Below are 17,449 nucleotides of genomic sequence, written 5' to 3'. Positions count from 1 at the left end.
AGGATAGAGGTTGCGAGGAGATAGGCACGGGTATTGTTCTGACTTGAATGAGAGGAAATGGGCTAGAGCTACTGCCTAAGGATGAAGGTTAGACTTAAAAGCAGGAGCTCTTCCAACAGGCCAGTATAGGAAACACGCAATACCGTGTAGTATATCGCCAGTGAAGCCTTCATCGTTAATGACAAGAGAAATAGAGAGAAGGAAAGGGAGCTTGGAGAGCAATATTGAGGAGGTCAGAAGGGATTCACAGTTAAAATTGTAAAAAGCAATTAGAGCGAAGGGGTTGAAGGAAAGTTATTTCCTCCCCACCCCCACCCCCCCATCCCAGTCACTCAGTTCCTTTGATGTCATATTTCCTCTTTTTCCTGAAATGAACCTTGGTGGTGTGTTTTTCTCAGGCTGGGGGACGGGGCGGGGGTTACCCATTAGAGCGAAAGAAAGAGTAAGAGAGGAGGGTGTTAGACCCTCCTTCGGATGGGTGGGGTTAGTCCTTAGTGAGGATGTGGAGGCAAAAGTACCAGGAGGTTGTTCAAGGAGAACCAGGCTTCCTTTCCTTCCTGGAAGTGATTTATGTTTTAATGCATATATATCCACATAAGTGTTTTTACATTTTTCTTTTTTTCAGGAAATTCTGGAAAGGAGCGGAAGGAATAGATTGTATGGATTTACATGGAAAGTCATCAAGCAAATCCTCTCCCAATAAGGCTGAGAGGGAGGGGGCACCCTGGCCAGTGCTCAGAATTCTAGTGTGTCTTGCATCTGAGTCTACCAGGCCAAGTCAGGTTAGCCTTAAAAGCAGGAGCTCTTCCAACAAGATGTGGGGATAAGACAACTCTTCCTCTATCTCCTTTGAACCGGTACCACAGCATCTCCTAGGAGAGGAGAGCAGGTGCCAAATCTATCTTGTTCATGTGTGGTTCCACAGAGACTTGCAAGTGCCTGGCTCATAGTAGATATTGAAAAACATGTATTAACGCCCTTAAAAAAGCACGCGTACACACACACACACTGTATTTTTTTAATGTATTTTATTGATTTTTTACAGAGAGGAAGAGAGAGGGATAGAGAGTTAGAAACATCGATGAGAGAGAAACATTGATCAGCTGCCTCCTGCACACTCCGTACTGGGGATTGAGCCTGTAACCAAGGTACATGCCCTTGACCGGAATCAATCCTGGGACCCTTCAGTCCGCAGGCCGATGCTCTACCCCCTGAGCCAAACCGGTTAGGGCCACACACTGTATTTTTTTTCCTTCTTATTCTTTTGCCTGTGAACCTGAATTGCCTATCAGACTCGGCCTAGCACTTTGTGCCTAGCCTGTATGTTACTAAATGTTTCTGAATAGAATTCAATAAAAATGGAAAATACAAAAGTAGAGAAAAGGATAATATAAGCTGTACTCCTGTAAGGCTGGAATGAAAAGAATACACCAAGTGACTGAAAGTGGAAGAGGTGTGGCCCTATGCAAAAGAGACTATCTGCTTTCTCCCTTCCATCCTGAATTCAGCAAGTTAAGAAAGAGGTGAGGTGAGGTCAGTACTTACCAGAGAGGAAATAGCTGGCCTTGGCTGAGAGATTTTGATCAAAAGCAATGCAGCAGGTGCTTTGAGAGTCAGACAATGATGTTGCTATTGCTCCCGTACTTCACAGTCCAAGGCAGGCAGAAAAGAGGGACTCTTTTCAGCTAGAAAATGCTCATCCCTTCTCAGAACATGTCAACTGTGAAGAAAGAGACTGTGATACAGCCTCAGAGAGAAGGGCGACTCTGGATGGTGATGGTAACTTAGGGACAGTGAGAGGGGAGGGGAGCTTTTTGTGAGGACTGAGAGAGAGGGAAGGGGAGGAAGGGAGAGGGCGTGCTAAGAGAAGCTTCTTAGTAGTGGGAGTGGGGGTTGTTTTGTTGTTGTACTTTTCGTTAGTGGCGGCAGGAACCCTAAATGGACCTAATCTAGGGCTGGGGGAGCTCAATGAGCATGCTCCCATCGAAGCCCACTTCACTTTTCTTCACAGGGGCAGCTCTGACTGAGGACAAGACCAATAGTGACTGAGGATCTAGTCCGTCAGCGAGTAGGAGGGGAATTCCACCCCTGAGCGAAGAGTTGCTGCAGCTCCCTCCCCGCTCTGGAGGAGGGCCGGAGGCGGGGTAAGTTTGGTGGGAAACGCTGTAATTTCCTTTTTAACTTTCACAGTCATAGTGCAGCATCCAGAATGGATGTCCTCCTTGTAGCCATCCTTGCTGTGCCACTCATCCTGGGTAAGTTCACGTCTCTCCCTGAACTTTGGGGCCAGGTCTTCTACTGTAAATGGAGTGGGAGGGGGGAAAAAATGAGGAGCGGTTGAGAGGTGCAATTCAATGGGGGAGTGATAAACACTCTCCCATCTGTGCTACGGGCCAGTGTCGGGGGTGGAGGGGAGTCTGGGAAATACAGCCAGGAAAGGGGGAGGGGAGCAGAGTCCTGTCAGAGAGGAGACAGCTGATGAGGATGAAGCCCCAGAGCGTGGAGGTCCTAACAAGAGTGAACTCAGCTCTCCATCACCACAGAGATGAACAAGATGAGAGGGTCTGGACGGAGAGGAGAGCCGTGGACTCTGAAGGTGGGGAAGTTTGCAACTAGTGAGGGGAGCCAGTCTGTCTTCTTTCCAAGAATGTTGGAGGGGGGTGGGTGGGGGGACTTGTATTAGTAAAGAAATGGAAATGGAGGTGACCCTTAGGGGAGTGAAGAACTGGGTGCCTTCAGGGACAGGGTCTGAAAAGCAGCTTGGGTCCTTCCCTCCTTTGTTCCCCGTCTGCCAGGTGCTCTTGTTTCCTTTTCCTCCAGATTCTTGTGTCACTGCTTGTGGTTAAGGACTTCAAGGGGCATAGGGAAGTGTTTTAGCAGGAGGCCTCGAGCTCTTGATCCCATCATGTCAAAGCTACATATTTTCAGTCTGGGGAAGGAAAATGAATGCAGATGGGTTATTTAGTCCAGCTGACTCATTTTAAGAAAACGGATGTTAAGTGGCTTGTTCAAAGTTATCCTGACAGCAATGAAAACTAGAACTAAAATAAAAATCCAAAGCCGAACGGGCGTGTATGTTCATTATTTGTGAGAGACACTGATAAGAGAATAACTCTCATAAACACAGTACAGCCTGGAGCATACTGAATTGTAGATTTGGAGTTCTTAATTTCTGGTCTCTCTCTGTCTCTCTGTCTCTCTCTGTCTCTCTGTGTCTCTCTCTCTCTCTCTCTCTCTCTCTCTCTCTCTCTCTCTCTCTCCCTCCTGCCTTTTTTTAGGTTTAGTTTTTGTTTTTGGTTTACAGTATGTGAAGGGATCTGTTTTCTGTTCTGGGATTTCCTGATTGGAAGGGCACAGAGGAACAAGCCTCATCCTGATATGAAGCCCAGAAGACTGAGAAGGGTTGAGAGGTACAGAGACAGGGAGATAGTCTTACCCTTGGAGGTGAGGTCGAAAGGAAAGTGATAGAGCTGAGATAAACTTCAAGTGTCCTTCTGTTGCTAAGAAGTCCCAGATGCCCCTTGACCTCTAGTCCTTGTCCCCTTAGGGCAAATATATGAGGATGAAGAAGGACTGGAAGAGGATTATTATTATCAAGTAATCTATAATTACACAGTCACCCCCACTTATGGTGAGTATTTATAAGGCTCTGACCCTTAGCAGGATGGAGGGAGGTTTAGGGGATACTTAGTTCTGAGACAAAGTCTTTCCCTTTGCAATAGAGCAACGGGGTCAGAGAAATTTTGCTATGAGCAGACTATCGAGGCTCGTGATGTTGTTTCTCAAGATAGCAATTTCCAGTTCTTTGGAACTGGTTGAACAATTTGAAATTTTTCAAATTTGTAAATTATTTTAGGTGTTAGATTGAAAATATAAATGCTCTTGTGGCTCAATTGGTTAGAGCATCGACCCATACACTGAAAGGTGGTGGGTTCATTTCCTGATCAGGATACATACCCGAGTTATGGGTTTGATCACCAACTGGGACACATACAGGAGACAACCGATGGATATTTCTCTCTCACATCAATGTCTCTCTCTCACTCTAAAAAAATAAAGAAAGAAAATATAAACACATTCACAGACATTTCTCACATTCAAGTTTATTAGAATTAGATTATACCAGTAAATTTTACAACTTGAACAAGTTGAAGTGTTCTGAGCAATTTCTTCAGCTTTTCATTACTAGAGGTAGTACTACTGTTCTCTTTTGTTACTACTGATTGTTTTCTCCTCTCCAGATCCAGATTATTTTGGTGCAAATTTCACTGTTGATTACTCCATGTTTGAGTTAGAGGACAGACTGGTAAGTGACATCTAAGAGGATCAGGAGAGATAACAGTTAAAAAGAAACTGAACAATGTTGAAATGAAAATTATTAACAGAAATGAAAATGAGTTAGTAGAAGTAAAACTGGGGAGTGGATACAAAACAAATGTGTTATCATAGCTGGGGAAGAGAAGCCAGAACCCAGTAGGTTAAGACACTAAAAGGAAGGAGTAGCCCTTGAGTCCAGGGAATTGGTGAATGGGATGGGTACACAATCCATGCAAATGCAAGGTAAAGAGGATCCCTGCGCTTAACTCTTGGAGGGTGAGCAGGATGGGGCTGGGGACAGGAGAAGTGAAGGAGAGATGAATTCTAGAGAATCAATGAGGATGTTGGATGGAGGTGATGATTGATAACTCTTAGTTTCCTAATCCTACTGAGGATAGAACAGGCTGGATAAGGAGGTAACGGAAGCAGAGGAGACAACCGTTATTCATGAAACAGAACGTGTAGACCATCAGAGGCCTGTAACAGTGAAATCAGTGACAGTGGAACCAGTGACAATGGAACCAGTGCCAATGGAACCAGTGCCAATGGAACCAGTGACAATGGAACCAGTGACAGTGGAACCAGTGACAATGGAACCAGTGACAGTGGAACCAGTGCCAATGGAACCAGTGCCAATGGAACCAGTGACAATGAAACCAGTGACAATGGAACCAGTGACAATGAAACCAGTGAGTTAATTGGGGATAAGATGGGAGGGACATGAGACATCCCTTACCCTGGATAGGTCCCAGGGCTGGTGACATGGAACAGAGGAAGGAATGGAATATCAGGCTTTGGTGGATGGGGAAAACAAATAACTAGTATTGCAATGCAGGTGTTCATCTCAGCTTCGCCATCATTTCTTTTACTGAGATTTAATACTAACCCTGTATACAGAACCCTGGGAATATTTGGTGCAGTTATATTTCAGTTGGATGTGTAATGTATGTAACCTATGTTTATGTAACCTATGCCTAAAGCAGCTAAGGATGCTGCCAATGATGAACAATAAATCCACGGTGTTGTTATTGTCCTCAAAGTATTTATGATACCCAAGTTTACACGTATAAAATATTTAGAACAAAATGAGAAAATTTATAACAATGTTAAGTTACATACAAGTTTGAGAGCATATGATGTAGACAAGTGCTTTAGGCAGTGGAAGGGCAGAGATCAGTACAGGAGTTGAAGACTTTTAGAAGGTGATTATGCTGAGATACACTGAAGAATAGGTGAGCTTTTGATTGGTGGTACATTATAAAAGGATGAAAGCAATTAGGAAGAATAGCTATTAGAAGAATGGAAGAGCTGCATTAACTATGGGGATAGAACAAGCATGACATGTTTTGTAGAGGAGCTATGATTGAACGAGAGGGTATATGGAAATGAGCAGTGGGAAATTAAGAAAAAATAAAATTTACAAGACTCTTTTTTTTTAAATATATTTTTATTGATTTTTTACAGAGAGGGAGGGAGAGAGATAGAGAGTTAGAAACATCGATGAGAGAGAAACATCGATCAGCTGCCTCCTGCACATCTCCCACTGGGGATATGCCCGCAACCCAGGTACATGCCCTTGACCAGAATCAAACCCGGGACCCTCCAGTCCGCAGGCCGACGCTCTATCCACTGAGCCAAACCGGTTTCGGCAATTTACAAGACTCTTAATATTTGTTTGATAATTTCACAAATGGTAAGATAGGACAAAATAATATGAATCTGAAATGTCAGGCTTTATTTTTTAAAATAAAAAAAGTTTGAACTTATAAGAAATAGGGAGCCTAGGAAGTTCTTCAGGGTGGTAAAGACACATTAAAAGCAGCATTTTAGAAAAACTAGTTGTCTAGTTGTACACAGGATGCAATGGAGTGAAGAGAGATTCATGAGATTTCTATCATCCCCAAAACAATCCATTAAAAGCTTGGACTAGGGAAGGCAGTGGCATTTTGAATGGAGAAAAGAAAAAGAAATACTTTGGGGAAAAAATACCATGTTTCAGTGATAATTTCATATGAACACTAAATGAGTAGAGAGTTAAAATAACATATTTTAAACATGGATATCCAGGGAAATGGTTGACCAAAATGGGAAGTGGGAGGTCAGAGGGTTTTAGAAGTGGTTATAAATTTGGTATTGGCCAAGCTGAACTCATGTGGTCAGCCCTATGAGGCTATCGTAAAGGTAGTGGAATTAAAAGAAAAGAAGATTAAAAAAAAAAAAAAAAGGTAGAGGAATTAGGCCAGGACTGCAGCTCTAAGTGCAAAGTCACAGTTACGAAAGTAGTGAGCTCAGTAGAGCTGTACACACAGGCGACCAAAAGGCCAATGCCTGTGCCTGTAGAAGGTGAAAGAGGAATCAAACCAAGGAAATGCAGGTAGCTAAGTTTGTATTATAGAGTCTAGAAGAGAAAGTTTAATATAATCAATGAAAAGCTACCAAGAGGCCAAGGAGAAGGAGATTATTCATAACCCCCAAAAAGCAGTTTTAAGTGAGTGGTTGGAGCAAAAGCTAGACTTTGTGCAATTGGAGAGGTAGTACATTGTAAGGAAGAGCATAGACCAGGGGTGGGCAAACTTTTTGACTCGAGGGCCACAATGGGTTCTTAAACTGGACCGGAGGGCTGGAACAAAAGCATGGATGGAGTGTTTGTGTGAATATAAATTCAAAGTAAACATCATTACATAAAAGGGTACGGTCTTGTTTTTTTTTAAATATATTTTTATTGATTTTTTACAGAGAGGAAGGGAGAGAGATAGAGAGTTAGAAACATCGATGAGAGAGAAACATCTATCAGCTGCCTCCTGCATACCCCCTACTGGGAATGTGCCTGCAACCCAGGTACATGCCCTCGACCGGATTCGAACCGGGGACCTTTACAGTCCGCAGGCCGACGCTCTATCCACTGAGCCAGACCGGTTTCGGCTTTTAGTTTTATTCATTTCAAACGGCCGGCCCGCGGGCCGTAGTTTGCCCACGGCTGGCATAGACCAACCATTTGTGATATTTGGCAATGAAATAAAGAGAAGCAACAGGACCGAAGTACAGCCTGAATACAGTTGAACACAGATGGGAGGAATGGAAAGTTCTAATTGACAAGGACAGGGAAACATTTTAAAGTATATAGTAGGCTTCCTTTAGGTTATAAACTCCTTGAGTAGGAGCCATGTCTTAACCATATTTCTATCCCTCCTACAGCATGTAGCACAGGGACCAGCACATAAATAAAAATACATATTGAATTGAGTTGAACCTCCCTGGTATGGTCAGGAATGGGTGAAAGGCACAGAGGAAAGAATTCTTTATGGTGCTGGGATGGAAGGTATGCTCAGAGGAAGGGAAGACGTAAGTTGGTAGAAAGAGATGGCTATCTTTCCAGATGGTGAGGGGGTAGTAGGAGGGATGACACTGGCCTACTGTGGCATGACATCTCTATTTTAGCAGAGTCCAGATGGGAACCACGCTGTATCCAGTCTGCAGAGTCCTGTTTCCCTTCTCCTGTCCTGGGCCCTCCTTCAGGAGTGGATGTATTTCATGTAGAAGGTGAGAGTGCAGCCACTGGCCTTGATAAAGTCTGTGAAGCAATTTTTACCACTATCTCCGGCTAGTGTTTCCAGCCTGGTCAATTTTCAAATGCATAAAAGAAGAGGGATCACATCTAGAAAAACCTTAGGAGATGTCGGGGCCAAGACTTTTGTAATAAGAATAATTAATTTTTTTGAACTGGAAGGATTTCAGGGCCCCCTAGAGCAGAAGCAGGTGGAATGGAGAAGAAACCTCTCCTGGTTCCCAGTCTGCCTTGAGTTATTAAAGGTGGTTCCAGCGTGATGGTAGTTTAAGGCATGGCAAGAGCCAGAGGGCAAAATGGGAGCGGCCCTATAACCTGGCAGAGTCAAGAGGCAAAGTTCAGAGACAGAAGGGGTGGCAGTTCCCTAATGTAGGGGAGAGGTGGTGTGGGAAAGGAGGAGGGAATAGAAACCTGTGTTATAAGGAAGGGATTTAAGTTGGGATTCTAAATAACTATGGGGCGGTGGGGGAGGGAAGGGGGGAGGGGGCAAGGGGGGGGGATAAATAAATAAATAAATAAATAAATAAATAAATAAGGGGCATGAAGAGATTTAGCAGAAGGAAAGGGTGGAAAAGGGAGGGGACACATCTTCCAGGAGATGTCATGGAGAAATATAGCTCAGAACATGAAATCTGGGGCGTTTTCATAGAGGTGGGGCATGGAGGGGTTTCCTGAGTTCCCTGAACCTGGTTGGTATTGTTTTCCTTTTTTTTTTGCTTTTTTTAGGATGAGAATGCTGTTATGACTCTTTGGATGGGGATTTGGGAAGAGGAAGTTGGAAAAGAAAATAAATAAATGAAATAATCTGATTACTCTCTACTCCTTCATGAGGGTCTAAGGCTACAACATAAAGGAAGCACCAGGATATGGGGGTGGGAAGGGTAGACTAGAAAGGGAGTTAGGTGGCCCAGCAGGTGTTGCTCAGTGGTCGAGCATGGACCCATGAACCAGGAGGTCAGGGTTGGATTCCTGGTCGGGGCACATGCCAGGGTTGTGGGCTCGATCCCCAGTAGGGGATGTGCAGGAGGCAGCTGATCAATGGTTCTCTCTCATCATTGATGTTTCTATCTCTCTCCCTCTCCCTTCCTCTCTGAAAACATAGTTTTTAAAAAATATATTAAAAATAAAATGTTTTTTAAAAAGGGAGGTGACAATAGTATTAGGACTCTGAATAAACCTGAAGTTTTGGGAAGAAAGGAGAAAAGCACCCTCAGACAACAGGTTTATTCATAGTCTATGACTCCCTCTGATTCTATTGCTTTATTTGATTATTTATAGTGTTAAAACTGTGTTTGGGGATAGTTGAAATTCGTTTATTTAGAACCCTTGTTTTCCTTTTATAAAATAAGCCTATTGTTAAACATATGTAAAATATAAAATACTACTTAGAATAGATAAAAATTTCACACCCTCCTCCATTCCTCCCACCCCCCCAACAATGTGCCTTTTCCGATTAGTAATTAGGGCAGGCAGGGACATTTTTTTTCTCTGTCCTCGAGACCCTAATCAAGACTGTGCTGCCCCCTTGCGGTCTCTCCTATGTTACAGCTTCAATCCGCTTACAGTCCTTGAGTCTCCCCTCTCTCTCTCCACCGTACCGTTTCAATACTGCAAGGGGCAGCGAACTCCGGACCTCCTTCAAAGCCTTTCGAATTTCTCCAGGGGACAAATGGAGAAACTGAAGCCAGACAAACACCTCACCTGGAGGATCGGGGACCTCCCCCCACCACGTTCCAGTGCTAGGAATCAGAATTCAGGGCGCGGAGCCGGAGGAGCCCGGGTAGAAAGGCCAGGAACAATCGAATTCGGCTTTGACCTCTGGAGTCGTGGCGGGCTGGCATCTGAGCGAGTAACGTGCACGGCGGGTTATGTAAGGGAGGAGCCGCCCCAGCGGGAGCCCGAGAGAGAACGCGGTGTTCTCGGCGGCAGTCCCCACCCTCCCCACCCAGCAGGGCAAGAGGCACACAACTTGTAGGAGAAAGAGGAGGGGACGGCGAGACAGACGGCGGAGTAACGAGGGCTGGGCAGCCGACAGGGGGAGCGGCTACACGGCGGCATGCATCCATTAAGACACACATTGCAGATGCCAGTCGCTGTTGGCTCCACGTGCTTCACCCGTGAGCGGAGGCGCTCAAAGCGGGGGCAGAGGGGCCGGATCCCGAGGAGCCGGGAGTCCTACATCTCGAGGCGTGCGCCTCAGGTCACGCAACCATTCAGCACACCCGGGCCACGCGTTTCCGGCGCACCACCATCCTATTTAAGGCCACGGCTTCCGCCCTTTTCCTCCCCTCCCTTCTTTTCCAGTCTTTTTCCATCCTCCTCCTCTTCTCATCACCGGGTCCTCTCCCCGAGCCGCATGTAGGGGCGGGGCACGGAATGCTGCCCTTCCAGCCAATCGTCACCTGACCGCCTCTCTATTGGCCGAGCCCCTGTGTGCTGTAGCCAATGGGGTGAGACTGTCAGTAACTGTGGTCACGTGCCACCGGCGAGCAGACCAATGAGGGGACGAGGTCTGTGTACGCAGGGGGGAAGGCACGTGCGGAACTGCACGTGTCTGGGAGGGGCAAGGGGCGGGACCCCCTGGGAGCGAGGCGGAGGTGGGTAGCCGCGACCCGGAGTGTGCGAGGAGCTGAAGACAGTCCGGGCTGAGCCGGCCGACACAGGTGAGGAGACCGGGAGGACGGGGAGCTGCGCGGGAGGATCGGCCCGGGAGAGAGTAGGTGTAGGGACCTCTTGGTATTGGGAGGGATCGTATCACGTGGCAGAGGGACCCGAGAGGGTCCGGAGCAGGAAACCTGATGAGAAAGACGAGGAAGAGGCAGGGGGGCGGAGGGGGGAGGGGGGGAAGGAATGTCTCTATGGGAGGGGTTCCTGCAGAGTCACTAGGTGGGTTCCGGTGCCGGAGCTTTAACGCTCCCGGGTGGCGCTCCCGGGTGGCGTGACCTCCGGTGGAGAGGCTCGCTGCGGAATCAGGCTCGGAACTCATCAGGCGAACCATGGGCCGGGCCGGGGAAGGTGTTAAGCCAGGTATTTGCTCTTGAAATGGGGGAAGAGAGAACAGAAGTCCGTCGGGCTAAGAGCTGCTCTGCCGAGGCCAGAGCGGCAGTTCGGGTTCTTAATGGAGGCTGGGGAGATGGCTTTTTACGATGGCCCTGAGACAGGTAACATTGGCGAGGCAGAGGGGAGAGAGGATTGTCCCGCACCGTACACCCCAGCCGCCCAGTCCGTTTCCTGATTCTCGGATTCTGGTTTCCAACTCCTTTGCTTTGCTCTTCAGTTGCAGGTCCGATCTTTGGGTACTCCAGGAGCTGCTCTCCAGCCCCTGCTTCTGAACCTATGGATTCTCCATCTAGCGTTTCCTCCTATTCTTCCTCCTCTCCCCCTTCCTCTTTTTCCACCTCCCCAGTGAACAGTGACTTTGGCTTCCCCTCGGATAGTGAGGGGGAGGAGAAGGGGGCCCGTGGCCCCAGGCCGGACATTGTTGGGCAGAGGGGAGGCTCTCGGCCCAGCCCCGGTCCTATCCGCTGCAGGCAACGACCCAAGGTTTCTAGGAACCAACGTACAGCATCTCACTCGGAACAGCGGGGCTTGGCTTCTCCTATGGCAGGGTCTGGGGTCAAAAGATCAAGAGATCGCCGTGCATTGGAGACCAGTCTAAACATCCGTGGTACAACCACAGAAGGAGACCTGCTCTTTGCTCAGAAGGTAAGAGAAAGCTGGGGGGAAGCAGATACTACTGGGGTGTCTTAGCACCCTGCTACTGGTGAGGACCCTGTGAGGATAGTATTGGCTCCCGGATTTGGAGGTGGAAGAAGAATCAGTGCTGGTGTGAGCCATGCTCATAGCCTTCCTCCCGTTTTTCTACAGTGTAAAGAGCTCCAGGGATTCATACGTCCTCTCACAGACCTCCTGAATGGGCTGAAGATGGGTCGCTTTGAAAGAGGTTAGTTGCATTCATCCGAGCTCGGTTCACATCTCTCCTGTTTCCTCTCTCCTCTCTCTTTGAAAATCTGTTTTCAATGTGTATTTCTTGTAAGTCTTAGTTTGGGTCTTGATTATTCCTTTTTTTTTTTTTTCGGGGACTTAATTTCTGTGGGTGAATCCATTTTAACCCCCTGCTGTCCTTCCTTTCTTTACCTGACTAAATTCTTGCGTTCCAATCCTTGATCTCTTTCTCACTCCCTGAACCCAGGATTGAGCAGTTTCCAGCAGAGTGTGGCAATGGACAGGATCCAGCGTATCATAGGGGTTTTGCAGAAGCCACAGATGGGGTAAGTTCTTCTGGCTCTTTCCTCAGTACGTCCTTAAAAGGGAGGTTTTCAGCCCTGTCATGTTGCTTCTTTCACATTTAATTGTGTGTTGTTGTTTTTTTAATTTCTTTTTCACAGGGAGCGTTATCTGAGAACTCTGCTACAGGTAGAAGGAATGCTAAAGACGTGGTTTCCTCACATAGCTGCCCAGACGTCATCATTGCGCAGTAGCAGGCATCAGCTGACCAAGGTAAGAATCTATAAACCTGAGGAAGAAGTGGGAAATTAACCAAGGAAATGAAGTGTACAATTAGAAATGGGCTTCCTCTTCCATTTCTTTCTGAGTCTTTTTATCTTTTCGACAAGTTCCTTTTCAGGGACGGGGAAAATGAAACCTCCTTTATTGTCTTGATTCCTAGATGTTATTTTTGTTCTGTCACTGCAAAGGACTCCGTGAGGTTTAATCCTACCCCTCAGATGGCAGCTTATCTGCTTTTTGCATAGATATAGAAGGCTTTTACCTGGCCAGATGATTCAGGTCGGAAGGTGTCTCACTCCCTGAACCCAAATCCTTTCTCTCTGCAAATCTTTTTTTCTCTGCTGCCCCTAAGATGCTTTCCTTCTCCTTTTTATTCCTACCCAAGTATGGTCATACCAGACCCTCTGGAAGCATGGGCTTACTGGACTGGGAGAGAGGAGGGCAGCCCTGGAGCATTCATGGGGGATTGTTAGAGCTTTAGACCTAGTGTGGAAGTGAACTATTTTCTGGGCCTTCAAATAATAGGGTATTTAGGGGCACTCGAATGATAGGGAGGAGAAAGTTTCCTGTAGATAATAGACAGTCCTTGTTTTCAATCAACCACAGTTATCACTGTGAGAATAATCAATTTTAAAATAAGCCACCGGGTAGCTCAGATGGTTAGAGCATCGTCCCAATATGCCAAGGTTGCAGGTTTGATCCCTGGTCAGGGCACATACAAGAATCCACCAATGAATGCATAAGTAAGTGGGACAGCAAAGATGTTCCCTCTCTCTCTTGTTCCCTTCCTCTCTCTAAAAAATCAATTAAATTTTAAAAATTATTAAAAATAATTGGGAGGAAAACAATGAAATCTTACCATTTGCAATAGTATGGATGGACCTAAATAGTCTCGGGCATGTAAAGTACAGCATAGGAAATATAGCCAATAGTATTGCAATGACTGTGTAACTGTGTAACGTAATACACCTAAAACTAATACAAAATAATGTTGAATGTAAACTGTAATTTAAAAATAAAATCTTAAAAATAAGCAGGATCTTGCCTGCATATTAATTTATACTTCTTAAGGCACTCAACAAAGGAAATTAGAATTTAAAATACAGAAATGGGAAATGATTCCAATGAAAAGAAATTAAAAATGAATTATAAGTAATAACCCATAGAACTGTTTTATTTGGTATATGTCTGAATATCTAGTGCCTAATATAGTGTGTGGTACATAGTGGGCCCTCAAGTATTGGTTGAGTAAATGAAAATATAATTTGGTTACTAAAACTTTTACTTATGACCTGGCAGGAAATTATCTGTTGCATAAAACAAGGTATGTTTGCTTTGCAAATTGTTCCCAAGGAAAGCAAAGGTTTAAGTAACCAGGTAGAGTTCATCTGAAAGTTTTCTCATAATTTCTTTTCTTTTCTCCCTTTCCCTAGCATTTTCTAAGCCACCACAGTTACCCAGCTGCCTCCTCTCCTGCACCTTCCTTGGAAAAGATGGAACAGACACAGCTAGGACATCTGGTATTAAAACCAAAGCAGCCTTGGCATCTCCCTCAATGGCCAGCTATGAACCTCACTTGGATCCACACCACTCCAATTTGCAACCCCCCTCTCAGTACTCCAAGCACTGTCTCCTTTAGCCAGGGTCCTTTAGGCACTGGAACCAGCATTGGTGTCATCTTTTTCCTTCAGCATGGAGAGCAGCCTGTCACCCACTCTGCCCCGACCAGTCCAGTCCCACCGACTACAGCGTCTCCTGCCATCTCTGGTCATCCTAAGAAACTGTCTGGAGAGAGACCTCGCTGCCACAGTTTGCCAGTAACTCTGCAGTCAGACTGGAGCTGTCCCCGGTCCCCTCGTGACCTTCCCACCATGGCCAGAGAGAAGACGGTGGGACACCTAGAACAAATGAGAAGCCGTCCTCCAGTTGCTCCTGATGTCCATCCTCTCAACCCCTAATCCAAGACTTGAGACTGTAGTTTCTAATTTGTATAAATATATGTCTGTACATATATATGTGTTTATGTATGTGTGTGTGTGTGTGTGTGTGTGTGTGTATTACTTTTAATGTGTGCATTTGTGTTGAGGGAAGAGAAATCCTTTCTGATTAAAGAAATTTTATACCTAAACAGTTTGCTGATTGGGGGGGAATTGAAACCTGTTTCAAATACCAATATTTATCCTCAATGCTGCAGAAAAGAAAGGGGATGGGCAGGTTTGTGAAGTCGAGCTCCACCCAGTGGGAAGTCTGGACGGGACAATGAAAGTCCTGTGGGAAAGGAAGAGGGACTCCGCTGCTGGCTTCCTAGAGAACAGCCTTGGGACAGTTACAGGGCTCAGAGTTGGCTTTGTTTTTTTTCATTCGGGCTCAGAGAATAGTACCTTTCCCTTTGTGTCTTTCCCGCTTGTAATCATCCAGCTGGCCCAGATTAGCAGGTTCTTCTGCTTTGCAATAGCTCTTTGCCTTGATGGGAGCTGTTGATGCTTGTGGATAAATGATATGTAATCTGCTGCCAGAGGTGGGACATAAGAACCAGAACAGGCACTGTGGTTGCCAGTTTTGAAGAGAAGGGGTGCCCTAGAGTTGTTAGAATGGGGAGTCCCCTCAGACACGGCCTCATCTTTAATAAAAAAGCTGCAGTTAAAAAAAAAAAAAACTGCAGTTGCTAAATGTAAAAGGGTGGGCAAAAGTATGTTTACAATTGTAAGCATGGGAAACAGTTTATTGTATTATTATTATGAACAAGTATCAACCTACTCTTGCCCACCTCTGTATGTTGGACTAAGGAAGGCTACCTACCCAGTGTTATCAAATAGCAAAAATGAAGTCTGTGAAGTTACCTATATATCTACTCTCTGTATAGAACTCTTCCTGATAATGTCTCACTTTCCACCAAAACCATATCCTCTCCCATTCTAAGCCTTCACTGTGTATCAGACTACACAGTCATCTTAGTTATTGTTTATTGGCTATTGAGTATGTTCCTCACAGCTAGTTACATATCTTTCCCCTACGTCTCACGTCCTCTTTTCTCAGTGAATAATTGTTTCCTTTTATTTCAGAGAACATGACCTCCTTTCTAAAGCAAACCTCTCCATTTGTGCTTTTGGTTACCTTTCACTTCTGGAACTTGTGCTATACCACTTATTCTAACCTTTGTCTTTTGTAACTTCAATATGTTATTGAATTATTTCTTTATCCTGCAAGTTTTTAAAAAATGTTTTTCTTTATTGATCTTAGAGAGAGAAACATCAGTGAGAGAGATACATCGATTGGCTGCCTCCCACACGCCCCCCAACCCCACCCCTGGGGATTGAACTTATGACTCCTTTGTACATGGGACAATGCTCAATCCACTGTTCCACATTGGCCAGACTCTCCTATAAGTTTGATCAGGTTCCCCCTTCTTGAAAACCTCTCTTGAGCCTGATTGTCTTGTTTTTTTTTTCTCCATACTTTTTGACAGAGTAGTCTAATCATACTTTCTGATTCCCTCCTACCACTCAGTCCTTAACCTCTTGTAGGCTAGCTTCTACAAACACTCTACTGCACCTTCCCAGGTCACTAATGAGCTCACAGAATCAGAGTATTAGAGTGTAGCTTCCACCCAATCAATAGCTAGGTCCAGGGGGCCTTTACAAAGGCTATGTCGTTCATGCTCCCTGTATCATTTGACACTCTGGATGCAGCCTGCTGAAGCTCTCCTCCCTCGGATCCCATGACACTAGCCTGATTCTCCTCTTACCTATCTGGCAACGACTTCTATAACTCTAAACGGCACCACTTCTGCCAATTCCAGAGTGTGGGTGTTCCCCTAGGCTCACACATTGGCTCTTTATTCTTCTCTGACAACATCCTTTCACTAAAGGTCTCATCCTCATGGCTATAATTATTGCCTCAATTTTAGAAGACTGCAAAAACTTCATCTCCAGTCACAATCTTTGACCTGAGAGATGACATAATGAATGTCTAAGTTCCTGCTGGAGAGTTCTATTTACATATTACTAACACTTAAAACTTCTTAAAAATTTCAGCATTTTATATCCAAGAAGTGCCATTTGTATCTGATCAACCCCCTTCATTTTACAGATGACAAACCTTAGGTGCAATTGGATTATAGTCTGGTGCTTTTTCTAGTGCTCACCAATACAAACATTGTATTTCCTTTAAAGATGTTCTGTTCTGCCTTCTTACAGTCTCTTTTTCTTGTTAGTGCTATCTATCTACCATCATTTTTCCAGACAACTAGGCTTAAAACTTGGTGTTATTCAGTCATCAAATCCTTTTTATTCTGTATTTGGAATATCTCTTAAAATACATTTCCTCCCATTCATTTCATTGCCACCTCTCTGATGTAAATTTTGGCTATAGCAATAGTCTTTCTTACCTCCAATCCCTAATCACGATAACCAGATAAATTTTCCTAGGACAATGCTTTGAGTGTCATTCCCTGTTTAAATTCTCCAATGGCTCGCCAGTGGACTTTATGATGAAAGTCCAAAACCTTTAGTCAGGCTATTTTCCCCCCTGCTCTCCTGTGTGATCCCTCTGTTCCAGTTTTCTTATTTGACCCTGAACACTATAAGCCTTTTTAAAAAATATGATTTGAGAGAGAGAGAAACATTGATGAGAGGGAAACATCAATCAGCTGCCTCCTACACGCCCTTGCATGCCCCCTACTGGGGCGCATGCCTGAAACCTGGTCATATGCCCTGATCAGGAATGGAACTGGCGATCTCTTGGGACATGGGGCAGCATTCTCAACCAACTGAGCCATAAACTCTAAGTCTTTTTGCCTCTCAACTCATATTCATGCTGATTACTTTGTTCAGTCTTTTCTGGTTCTGTTAACTAAACCCTACCCTTCTGTCAGTGATTAACAAGCCTTTCTCCCAATTACTCTCTCCATTAAACATTGTATATAGGCTCAGCCTTTGGCCCATAAAATGAGATCATGTACAGGGTTTGGTATATAGTAGGCCCTCAAAATATTACTTTCTCCCTTTATTTCAAGGTATTTTTATATTTTATTTCATTTGATTCTCAACAAATTTTGTG

General features: G+C 45.1%; 2 protein-coding genes across 8 annotated transcripts; both read left to right on the top strand.

The window, feature by feature from the left end:
* Window positions 1-2,142: 2,142 nt before the first annotated feature.
* LOC308534127 (uncharacterized protein C1orf54) lies at window positions 2,143-9,239 on the top strand. Of its 3 annotated transcripts, none has more exons than XM_081112455.1 (6): window positions 2,143-2,596; window positions 3,548-3,631; window positions 4,242-4,306; window positions 4,716-5,006; window positions 7,756-7,857; window positions 8,609-9,239. In XM_081112455.1, the coding sequence occupies exons 1-5, from the start codon at window positions 2,305-2,307 to the stop codon at window positions 7,852-7,854; spliced, it is 831 nt and encodes a 276-aa protein (XP_080968581.1). In that variant the 5' UTR covers window positions 2,143-2,304; the 3' UTR covers window positions 7,855-7,857; window positions 8,609-9,239. The 3 variants fall into 3 exon arrangements, with proteins under 3 accessions (XP_080968581.1, XP_080968583.1, XP_080968582.1); XM_081112457.1 differs by having other exon boundaries at window positions 2,181-2,255; XM_081112456.1 differs by having other exon boundaries at window positions 2,192-2,255; window positions 7,759-7,857; window positions 8,609-8,661.
* A 623-nt stretch (window positions 9,240-9,862) lies between these two features.
* On the top strand, window positions 9,863-14,516 carry CIART (circadian associated repressor of transcription). Of its 5 annotated transcripts, none has more exons than XM_081113121.1 (7): window positions 10,443-10,545; window positions 11,160-11,587; window positions 11,750-11,825; window positions 12,075-12,153; window positions 12,271-12,382; window positions 13,825-13,911; window positions 14,083-14,516. In XM_081113121.1, exons 2-7 carry the CDS (start codon window positions 11,219-11,221, stop codon window positions 14,347-14,349), a joined length of 990 nt encoding a protein of 329 aa, XP_080969247.1. In that variant the 5' UTR covers window positions 10,443-10,545; window positions 11,160-11,218; the 3' UTR covers window positions 14,350-14,516. The 5 variants fall into 5 exon arrangements, with proteins under 5 accessions (XP_080969246.1, XP_080969247.1, XP_080969244.1 ...); XM_081113119.1 differs by lacking the exon at window positions 10,443-10,545 and adding an exon at window positions 10,934-11,043; XM_081113120.1 differs by having other exon boundaries at window positions 9,863-10,545; window positions 13,825-14,516.
* The last annotated feature ends 2,933 nt before the right edge of the window (window positions 14,517-17,449 follow it).

The sequence above is a fragment of the Myotis nattereri genome (assembly GCF_964212035.1).
Source record: "Myotis nattereri genome assembly, chromosome: 18".
In the NCBI taxonomy this organism is placed as follows: domain Eukaryota; kingdom Metazoa; phylum Chordata; class Mammalia; order Chiroptera; family Vespertilionidae; genus Myotis; species Myotis nattereri.
Note: the sequence above shows the minus strand (reverse complement) of the source record. Positions and strands in the feature narration are given on the sequence as shown.

Coding starts and splice junctions, on each gene's coding strand:
- LOC308534127 (XM_081112455.1), top strand. CDS start 2,305: ATGGAGTGGGAGGGGGGAAAAAATGAGGAGCGGTTGAGAGGTGCAATT. Junction 4,307..4,715: donor TTGAGTTAGAGGACAGACTG/GTAAGTGACATC, acceptor TACTGAGGATAG/AACAGGCTGGATAAGGAGGT. Junction 5,007..7,755: donor AACCAGTGACAATGAAACCA/GTGAGTTAATTG, acceptor TCTCTATTTTAG/CAGAGTCCAGATGGGAACCA.
- CIART (XM_081113117.1), top strand. CDS start 11,001: ATGGAGGCTGGGGAGATGGCTTTTTACGATGGCCCTGAGACAG. Junction 11,826..12,074: donor GATGGGTCGCTTTGAAAGAG/GTTAGTTGCATT, acceptor CCCTGAACCCAG/GATTGAGCAGTTTCCAGCAG. Junction 12,383..13,824: donor GCAGGCATCAGCTGACCAAG/GTAAGAATCTAT, acceptor CCCTTTCCCTAG/CATTTTCTAAGCCACCACAG.